The sequence below is a fragment of the Dipodomys ordii genome, unplaced genomic scaffold (assembly GCF_000151885.1).
Source record: "Dipodomys ordii isolate 6190 unplaced genomic scaffold, Dord_2.0 Scaffold49, whole genome shotgun sequence".
In the NCBI taxonomy this organism is placed as follows: Eukaryota; Metazoa; Chordata; class Mammalia; order Rodentia; family Heteromyidae; genus Dipodomys; species Dipodomys ordii.
This window is the reverse complement of record NW_012267265.1, coordinates 11,153,695-11,164,521: the sequence shown is the minus strand read 5'-3', so window position 1 is coordinate 11,164,521 and position 10,827 is coordinate 11,153,695. Positions and strand designations below refer to the sequence as shown.

The following is a 10,827-nucleotide window of genomic DNA, read 5'->3' as shown; positions in this document are numbered from 1 at the left end:
TGGCTCAAGTGGTAGAGTGCTAGCCTTGAGCTGAAGAGCTGAGGGACAGCACCCAGGCCCAGAGTTCAGGCCCCATGACCAGACCCCCCCCCAAAAAATGAAGAAGTTTAAAGGTAATTAGCTTGTTGTTGGGGAAAATGTCTCTGTCTCTCTAATTTTTTTCTTTTTATAAGATCTTTCTGATGGAGTGCTGGTGGCTCTCACCTGTAATCCTAGCTACTTAGGAGGCTGAGATCTGAGGATCACAATTCAAAGCCAGCACGTGCAGGAAAGTCTGTGCAGCTCTTATCTCCAATAAACTACCAGAAAACCAGAAGTGGTGCTGTGGCTCAAGTGATACAGTACTAGCCTTGAGCTGAAGAGCTAAGGGACAGCACCCAGGCTCAGAGTTCAAACCTCATGACCGACTAAAAAAAGAGTATCGTTCTGGCTAGGCACTGGTGGCTCATACCTGTAATCCTAGCTACTCAGGAGGCTGAGATCTATGGATTGTAGTTTGAAGCCAGCCCAGACTTCAGTGGAAGGCATTGCTGGTACTGAGGAAGAAGTCTAGAAATGACAAGGTTTCAGTGAATCAATTCACCGAATCAGTGATTTCAGTGATTCAGTGAATCATGAATCAATGCATGAAGGCACTACTGTAGATAGAATGATCTCCTTTCCAATATTCAGTCACTTCTAAACTGAGGGAAGAGCTGATGCAAAGTCTGAAGATGTACTTGGCAACCATAATGTGCACTGTGAGTCACGGAAGTGAACAAACGTTCAGCCAGTGTAGGCAAAGGGGAATAATTTGTACCCTTGCTTTTCATGTGTCCAGGTCTCTGTGGCACATTTTGCTTTATGTGCCTTGGATGTCAGGTTGCAGCTGACATGAATGAATGCTGTCTGTGTGGAACAACTGTGGCAATGAGGACTCTCTATCGAACCAGATATGGGATCCCTGTAAGTCTCTTACCATCCCTTATTGTTTAAATACAATAATCCTAATCCTGTCAGTCAAATAACTTTCTTTGTGTGTGTGTGTGTGCACCAGCCCTGGGGCTTGAATTCAGGGTCTGGGCACTGTCGCTGAGCTTCTTTTGCTCAAGGTTATATCACTCTACCACCTCAGCCACAGCTCCACTTCTGGCTTTTTCTGTGTATGTGGTACTGAGGAATCACACCCAGAGCTTCATGCATGCTAGGCAAGCACTCTACCACTGAGCCACCTTCTCAGCCACAAATAACTTTCAAATATAAAGAATAATTGTAGAGAAGGAGGCCACTGAATGGAACCCATTGTGTGAATTTGCCTGGAGAGCCTAGGACTAGCAATCCTGTGTTCAATTGTAGCTGCAGATTCTCCAGTTACATAAAACCTTCCAGGTTTCTGCTGAAGATAATTGAAAATAAGTAACTCTCATATTTGCAATGTCTAAGATACAAATTGCAGGAGGATTATTTAGAATTTACCAAGAGCCAGACACTGATGGCCCACACCTGTAATCCTATCAATTCACAAGGCTGAGCTCTGAGGTCCATGGTACAAAGTAGCCAGGCAGAAAAGTCCTTGAGACTCTTATCTTCAATGAACAAGCAAAAAGCAAGAAGTGCTTAGCAATAGAGTCTGCATACTATTCAGTTGTCCATGCACTGCCTTCCACTACACCTACTTCGCTTTATTTAATGGAAGAATGTTAGTCAGGAGTCTATAGAGGAATGACCAACAGAATGAGTGTGTGTACATACGTGTATGCATACATACACATTTGTTTATGTATCACATAGAAATTATATAGATATGTAGAAATAGATTGATATATATATAGAGAATATATATAATATGTAGTCTGCCATGTGTATAATATGCTTCATATATAATATGTAGCTGGAAGTGGAGCTGTGTCTTAAGTGGTAAAGCATCAGCCTTAAGTGAAAAAGCCAAGTGAGAGCATAAAGCCCTGAGTTCAAACTCCAATTGTATATACATACAGATATATATTTCTATAGAAATATACAGCTATGTGTATAGAAATAGAGAGAGATACATATGTCTCTACATGTGTGTACATATTTATGCCTCTCTTTATTAGAGAGAGATGGAAAGAGAGGAAGGGAAGGAGAAGGAAAGAAGGAAGAAGAGGGAAAAAGAGGAGAGAAAGAGGAAGAGGTATTTTAAGGAATTGGGTTGATGTAGTTATGGAGGCTAGCCAATAGGTTGGAGATCCAGGAAGAAATTACAGCTCAAATCTAGAGCATCTTTTTCAGGGTGTTTTCCAATGAATCAAATCAGAATTGTGCTAGGTGCTGGCATGTGTGTGTCACAACTGTTAATCCTAGTTACTTTAGAATCTGACATCTGAAGATTGAGGTTCAAAGCTAGCCCATGCAGTAAATTCCATATACCTCTTATCTCCGATTTATCACCTGAAGACCATAAGTAGAGTTCTGGCTCAAGTGATAGCATACCAGCCTTGAATGAAAAAGCTAAATCCAGGCCCTGAGTTCAAGCCCTGATATCACTACATGTAAGCACGCAGAAGCACACACATCCACACACACGCACAATCACGTCTGTATTGCTACTTCTTGACTTCTCAGTTTGGGACATTATCTGTTGACTTTCCACCGTAGAAAATAAAATTTTAATGTTTCCTTCTCATTCTCCATGACACATAGACTCCCTCTCCTACCCCACCCCATCCCCATAGAGTTCTACCTACTTTAGTTAATTCCATATCTGATACCTATATTATGAGCCATATCTGATATTTATATTACGATCCTTATACATGCTTTATTCAACTTCAGATCCAACTCATGTGGTGAATATGATTACTTTTCCTAAATTTTGTTTCTCCTGTGATTTGAAACAGTTTTTTTTTTCAGTAGTAGTTTAACCTCAAATTCTTTGTTGTCTTTCTAAATCTCTTTCCAACATATTCAACACAGGAAGTCCACACAGGAAGCCTCCTGTCTTGTTCCGGATGAAATTTCTCTCTGAACTTTGAACTGCCTGCTTTGAAATAGAAGCTTCTGGAGAAAGGGTGGGGACAGCTTTGAGAGTCTAGCCCCTGACACGCTTTATGCTACCATCATACCTGATAGCTTGCTTGGATATACTCTTATATTCTCAGAATGACAAAAGTCTAAGAAAACATTTTATGTCCTAAAAGAGTTAACAGTTATATGGAAAAAAATCAATTAATGTTTTCCTGAATATATCTATCCACAGTGAAGCCAAAGACACAGTGCCTTTGGATGCATAAAAATCCACCAGTGTTAATTCTACATAGGTATATTTTACTTTGTGTGTTGGGGAAGGGAGGAGTGCTAGGGTCACACCTAGACCTTCTACATGCTAGGCAAGCACTCTTATCACTGAGCTACATCCACAGCCTTGTTTTTCTTTTTCTTTTGTATCATTGTTTGTTTTTGTGTTTTGGAGACAGTATCTCCCTATATAGTTTATGCTGGCCTTGAACTTGCTATGTTGCCCAGGCTGACATCAAACTTCAGATTATCTTGTCTCAGGCTCTTGACTGTTTGGGATTATGGGCATGAACCACTATGCCCAGCTGTTTAAATGTTGTATTGAAATACAATTGTACTTTCCATTCACATTTCTTTCATAACTTCAAATAGGGGTCCATTTGCGATGACTACATGGCAACCCTTTGCTGTCCGGTTTGTTCTCTTTGCCAAATAAAGAGAGATATCAACAGAAGGAGGGCAATGAACGCCTTCTAAAAAAGATTCATGGTGAGTCCGTGCAAACTTTTTATCCTCCTGAAATCTGGGGAGTTTGGGAACTAGGGGCTTTGTAAACTATTTATTATTTGGAATAATAGTTCAGTAATAGAAATTCTCTAAATCTCCTAAAGTGCTATCTTAAGAAAAGATTGATTCTGATTTCTTCTTATGAAGAACATAGCTCTGTATTGTCAGCCATATTTTCACAAATAAATGGGTAGTGAATCTGGTATATTTTTGAAACTTCTCATAATTGCATTAGTCTATTAATGAAGAACTTACAAAACACTCCTCTGTACATCACCTTAAAAATTAAAAAAAATAATAATAATAAAGACTCACACCTGTAATCCTAGCTACTCAGGAGGCTGAGATCTGAGGATCACAGATTGAAGCCAACAGGGAGAAATTCATCTCCAATTAAGTAGCAAAAAGCTGGAAGTGGAGCTGTGGAAGTGGTGGTGGAAATGCTAGAGCACCAGCCTTGAGAGAAAAATTCAAGTGAGAGCCATAAGGCCCTGAATTCAAACCTCAGTACTAGCACCAAAAAAAATGAAAACAAAAAAGTCTCTGCAGTCATACTGAATAATTGAGATATATATATGTATATGTATATATATATATATTAGTCAGTTTATACTCATATATATATATGTATATATTTTAGTCAGTTTATACTCATATATATACATATATATATGTATATATATATGTATATATATATATGTATATATATATGAGTATAAACTGACTAAAATAAAATGAAAAAGTAATTGAATAAAAGTTGAAATTTGGAAAAACTCTGTGTATGAAATTTGGAATTTTGAGTGCAAAGAAATGTACCATCTCTCATACAGAACTCCAAATGTTTAAGCAGACACCCTTTCTTTGTAAGAAGTCCAGTCTAACCTGAGTAAAGCATCAGACAAACCTAAACTGAGGCACAGTCTACAAATATTTTGCCTGTTTTCCTCAAAACTGTCATGGTCAGCAAAAAAAAAGAAAATGTTTGAGGGCTGTTTAGATAACACGAAGGAAATATGACAAATATTATATGGTATCTAGGAACAGAAAAACGACTTCTAGTAAAATGTGAGGAATCTGGTTAAAGTATGGGTTGATTAATAACATAAATGCTTATCTCCAACTAACCACCAGAAAACTGGAAGTGGAGCTGTGGCTCAAGCAGTAGACTGCTAGCCTTGAACAAAAAAAGCACAGGGACAGTAACTAGGCTCTGATTCAAGCCCCAGGACTGAAACAAAATAAACAAATTTAATATTTTATTAAAGACCAAGACAGATAAAGGCACAGTCCCAACATGCCTCTTTATATTTATATAAAATAATGTATATATGCATAGATAAAAAACAGACTGATTAAAGTTCAAAGCTATTCTTTGTGTCATTACAGGTAAAGAGCTTTTATCGAAGAAATTAAAACCAGAAACCATCTCTTCAACCTGAGGATTTGACTTCTCCATCTTTTTCACTGAAGTGGGATGGATATATTTCATATGATGGTATTTTAAAAAGTAAAAAATTTTCAAGTGGATGTTGCCCCTTAGCTCTCTGCTGAGATCCCTTGTCCCATATTATCAAATTTTCTAGTTTCTAATATTAAACTATGAGCCAAATAAAAGACTTTACTAATAAGTCTGTTTTCGTTTTTGCTTTGTCAGCTCCATCCCTGGGAGTTTTCAGAAAATTAGCTATCAAAATGGGTGGCACTTCCTTGACTATATCATATCAAAAAACTCCACCTGGTTTGTTAAGAGTTTCAGGAAACTTTCCTTGATCACATTGTATCAAAATAACTCCATCTGTTTGAACTCGGGGTCTTGATAGGCCAGCACTCTACCAGTTGAGCCATCCCCTGAGAGCTCTCATTTCTTCTCTTGTGTGAATTGTAATGTGACTCTGACCAGTCACTCAAAGTTCACCTTCTCTTGGTCCATAGGAGCCACTGACAGAGAGATAGGTTTGTTTTGTTTTGTATTAATGAAATGTTAGCCTACAGTGAAGTTGAAGACCAGCTCATTCTTCTTGGCTACCACAGGGTGGAGATGGGAGTAGCAAAACCTGCAAGAGCAGACGGATCTGAGGGTGCCACAGAAGATAGCCAGTGTTGCAAACAATTGCCTAAGTGGATGAGGGGATCAGGGATCAGACTACCTTAGCTCCAAGTCTAGCTAGCATTGTAACCAGGAACTAGAAATAAGCTCTGTGGAAAGCCAGTGTTGTCATCTATCCCTCCATTACTCCAAGTCCCTAAGAGGGTGAGAATCAAGCCAAGAATTCCTCTATGGTGCCACCTCCACTCCCTCCCAGCAGAATGATCATAGTGGTCGTGTGTGTGTGTGTGTGTGTGTGTGTTAGAAAAAGGACATTCCTTTGTGTAGGAAGCAGAGGGTATGGACCATGAGCTGGGATCTGCCTCCTCTGGCCACCACTATCCTGGCCCACAGCAATCATAGACCAACCCCACCCCCCTGCCTCCGCCCCCTTAACATCTATCCATTCCAGTCCTTCTGCAATGAGTAGCTGCACCCAGGGTTAGTGAGCCCTAGCAAGCCATGAAGCTGCTGCATGTGGGGGCACCAGCTCTGCCTGTCAGCTTTCAGGAATTGGTCTTGCTCCTAGCATTTCTAGAATCTCTGCTTGCATTATCCATCTGTTCTTGCCCGTGGTCTACTATTAGCATGTCAATCATAGATGTTTTAAATTCTTAGTTCCACCATTCCAACACTCCTATACCTTAGTCTGATTCTGATATATCTTCCTGAATGTTTTCTTGTCTTTTGACCTACATGGTAACTTTGTAGTTGAAAACCAGACATGACAATTAGGCTGTAAGTATGAGGCTTTGTTAATCTGGGTAGGAGCCAGACTGCTTTTGTCTGCTATCATTGAGTCTTTGTTTCTTTGCTTTTTCTCTTCATGGGAGAGGGGACAAGGAGAAAATTGGTTCTTTTAGATTTCCTTCTGGGGAACACAAAAGTGGAGGGACAAAAGGTGGACAAATGTAGCAGTGGTTCTTATTGGCCATTATGTTGAAAATGAACTATACAACTGTGGATGGGGAACAACTGGGAGGGAGCAAGGGAAGAGGTGACATTGTCTGAAAAGAAATGTACTCTTGGGCTGGGAATGTGGCTTAGTGGTAGAGAGCTTACCTAGCATGCATGAAGCCCTGGGTTGGATTCCTTAGTATCACATAAACAGAAAATGCCCAAAGTAGCACTGTGACTCAAGTGGTAGAGTGCTAGTGTTGATCAAAAGCTCAGGGACAGTGCCGAGCCCCTGAGTTCAAGCACCAGGAATGGAGAAAGAAAGAAAGAAAGAAACAAAGAAACAAAGAAAGAGAAAAAAGAAAGAAAGAAAGAAAGAAAGAAGGAAGAGAGAGAGAAAGAAAGAAAGAAAGGAAGGAAGGAAAGAAGGAAGGGAGAGAGAGAAAGAAAGAAAGAAAGAGAAAGAGAGAAAGAAAGAGAGAGAGAAAGGGAGGGAGGGAGGGAAGGAAAGAAGGGAGGGAGGGAAAGAAGGGAAAGAAAGAAAGAAAGAAGGAAAGAAAGAGAGAAAGAAAGGTAATGTACTCTTTACCTGACTTACATAACTAACTCTTTAAGATTTCCTTCTTGGGCTGGGAAGGTGGCTCAGTGGTAGAGCGCTTGCCTTGCATGCATGAGGCCCTGGGTTCGATTCCTCAGCACCACATAAGCAAAAAAGAAAAAAGTCGGAAGTGGTACTGTGGCTCAAGTGGTAGAGCGCTAGCCTGCTGCATGAAGCTCAGCTGTACTAACCCTTTGGGGAAGTCTTCTCTGACTTGTCTCTGCTAAAGGAAGAGCTCCCCCTGTAGCCCCGGCACAGAATGCAACTCAACTCTAAGAATTAAACCTGTTTCTTGGCAGATTCTTTGAATGCCTGGAAAACAGCTTTTATATCTTTGTATTTGTAGTATATGCTATAAATCAAGATCTGCCAAGTTGAAGGGAAAAAGTGAAAAAAAAAACACCTTCACTAATTAAAAACGAAGTACTACTTTTATTTGGCTCATTTCTCCATTTATTAGAATAACCACATTTGGAGAAGCACAGAGCACTTAAGTTTTACATGACTACAAAGTTATCACAAATCCCAAACTTCTTAGTCACAGATATTTCACCTCTGTTAAAGAAAAAGCTTTCAAAACATCTGAGTTAGCTTGATACCAGACCCTGAATATATGGAACTACATGTTTAAATGCTTGGACTTTTTGCTCTATTATCTTCTTTAAATGGAATCCAGCATAAAAGGGACTGAAATGTGTAAGGTCATGATGCAAATGCTTCAGAGGGACAGTGGAATCAATCTGCACAACATGGAAAGGACGTAGTGTGCACACAAGTTCCTCAAGGATTCACTGGGCCATCTGGGCCTCCATGGCTTGTGCTGTCCATTCTGGTGCTGTCTGACTAATTTTCTCCAGAAGGTTATTCACTTGGAAACAAAGTGATTGGATCTGTTTGTCCCATGTTGGCAGGGCTTCTCGGGCTATGGGTGAAAAGAAAAGAATGGGTAAAACTGAGATTACTCCTTTGTAGGCAGAACAAATGTGAGAAATTAAGTTTTAAAAGTTTATTAAAAAAAATCATGGCTAGGGGCTGGGAAGGTGGCTCAATGGTAGAGTGCTTGCCTCACATGCATGAGGCCCTGGGTGTGATTCCTCAGCACCACATAAACAGAAAAAGCCAGAAGTGGCGCTTTGGCTCAAGTGGTAGAGCACTAGCCTTGAGCTGAAGAGCTCAGGGGGCAATGCCCAGGCCCAGAGTTCAAGCCCCATGACCGACAAAATAAATAAATAAATAAATAAATAAATAAATAAATAAATTGTGGCTAAAACATAGAATCAAGCATAGAACTCAAATCACTAGTAGAAGATATAAAATCATATACGCAGATAAATGTTATTACTACTCTTTAAAACAAAATTAAAACCAACAATCTTAACCACAATGACTATCACAAAGAAACAGCCATGTTCAGTGATTCATAAAACACTTCCTCCTATTGGAAAAAGAAAGTGTAGCTACATATTCAAGGCCGCCTCTGCAAAATAACAAAAACCAAACCAAACAAACAAACAAAACAAAAAAACATAGCCACCACCCAAACTATCATCCTGAATTCACCAGGATTTTCTTTATAAACAGCTGTGTGTAGCTCGAAATGAAAAATTGGAAGAAGTCTCATTTAATGAAATCCCAAAGAGAATCTCTTTTCTGCTTTGCTTTAGAAACAGGACAACAGTATTAAAGTCGATATGGCTTGGGCTGGGAAGGTGGCTCAGTGGTAGAGCGCTTGCCTTGCATGCATGAGGCCCTGGGTTTGATTCCTCAGCACCACATAAGCTAAAAGAAAAAAGCTGGAAGTGGTGCTGTGGCTCAAGCAGTAGAGCGCTAGCCTTGAGCTGAAGAGCTGAGGGACAGCGCCTAGGCCCCACAACCGGACTCAAAAATAAATAAATAAATAAAAATAAAAATAAAGTCGATATGGAAAAACTGCTGTTTGAGAATAAGCCAAGGTAAGCTATGTGGGAGGTACAGATCAGGGGATTGTGGTTTGAGGCCAACCAGAACAAACAGAAATTAGCTAGATACTCCTCAACAAATGGCTGGATGCACTGACACATGCCTGTCATTCCTAGCAACAAGGAGAAACACAAGTAAGAGAATCACAACTCAGGATAGTTCCAGCACAAAGTGAGACCTTACCTAGAAAATAATCAATGCAAAAAGGGCTCAATGGATAGAGTGTTTGCCTAGCAAGTTTCAGGCCCTAAGTTCAATACCCAGTATTAACAAAAATAAAAAACTGCAGGGGGTGGGAGAGTAGGAGGAGATGGGAAGGCATGGTCAATGCTATTAATTTTGTTGGAAAGTTAAAGTGAAGCCTGAAAGATAAAGATTTTTTTTCAAGAGGGAGAGACTTACATGTGTTTAAATATTGATCAAAAAAAGTCAATAGACTAAGAAAGGATGAAAACAGACAAAAATTACTAAATTCAGGTTCCTAATGCAGTATTTTCTTGGTAGGTAAGTTAGAGAAGAGGCTAGACAAGGAATTCTAAAGAACAACTGAAAGAATGGATCAGGAAATGGAAGCCACCTCTAGTATAACAAGTGGGGAGAAAAAGTGATTTAAATCTGTATGTAAATTTTAAGGTTTATAAATCTGATCAAGAGTAGCACACTAATAGACTTTTTAAAAAAGATCTGTGAAATAAAAAACAAGGGGTTTTGCTGAGGAAAAAAGCCAAGAGTTAAGAAAAGTCAGATCTGAAGTACAACTGCAAAGCAAAAAACAAGAATAAAGTAGGAAAATGTATCATGATTCTCAGGTACTAATAAGCATCTCAGACCTTGGATTTAATAATACTATGTGTTTGTTGCCTGATTCTGGAGCAGGCATGGAAAATACAGAGAATGGGTTCATTTGAAGTAAAGGTTCATTGAACAGCTGTAATAAAAAGTCAACAAGAATCCTATGTGATGACACACACCTGCTACTTTGGAAGTGGACAATTAGAGTTTGAGGTCAGCAGCGGCAGAAAGTTATTGAGAACCACATCTCCCCTAACAAAGTTGAGCATGATGGCCTGCACCTGTGATCTCAGCTATTAGGCTATGCAGGAGGTATAGAGGATCAAGATCCAGGCCAGTAGGGACAAAAACCCAAAACCCTATGAGTGCAGGGGGGGGGGGGGAGAGGAGAAAGACAGAAGGGGAGGGAAGAAGAGAGGAAGGAAGGAAATGAAGGGAAGGGAAGGGAAGGGGAAGCCCAGCGCTGGTGGTTCATGCCTGTAATCCTAGCTACTCAGGAGACTAAGATTCGAGGATCGAGGTTCAAAGCCAGCCTGGGCAGGAAAGGCCGTGAGACTCTTATCTCCAATAAACCACTCAGAAAACTGAAAGTGGCGCTGTGACTGAAGTGGTAGAGTTCTAGCCTTGAGCTGAAACTGAAGAGCTGAGGGACAGTGCCAAGTCCAGAGTTCATGCCCCACAACTGACAAAAAAGGAAGGAAGGAAGGGAGGGAGGGAGGGAGGGAGGGAGGGA

General features: G+C 40.1%; 2 protein-coding genes across 3 annotated transcripts in view; one reads left to right on the top strand and one right to left on the bottom strand.

Moving 5' to 3' along the window:
• Window positions 1–5,390, top strand: part of Plac8 (placenta-specific 8) — an 18,766-nt gene extending 13,376 nt beyond the window's left edge. The window contains exons 3-5 of the mRNA XM_013020234.1: window positions 821–945; window positions 3,628–3,744; window positions 5,149–5,390. Of these exons, the coding sequence (XP_012875688.1) occupies window positions 821–945; window positions 3,628–3,732 (230 nt within the window). The 3' untranslated portion in view covers window positions 3,733–3,744; window positions 5,149–5,390. The remainder of the gene's footprint in view (window positions 1–820; window positions 946–3,627; window positions 3,745–5,148) is intronic.
• A 2,362-nt stretch (window positions 5,391–7,752) lies between these two features.
• The window catches only part of Cops4 (COP9 signalosome subunit 4), a 38,510-nt gene continuing 35,435 nt past the window's right edge, over window positions 7,753–10,827 (bottom strand). For both annotated transcript variants that reach the window (XM_013020248.1, XM_013020249.1), the window contains one exon: window positions 7,753–8,265. In XM_013020248.1, the coding sequence (XP_012875702.1) occupies window positions 8,132–8,265 (134 nt within the window). In that variant the 3' untranslated portion in view covers window positions 7,753–8,131. The remainder of the gene's footprint in view (window positions 8,266–10,827) is intronic.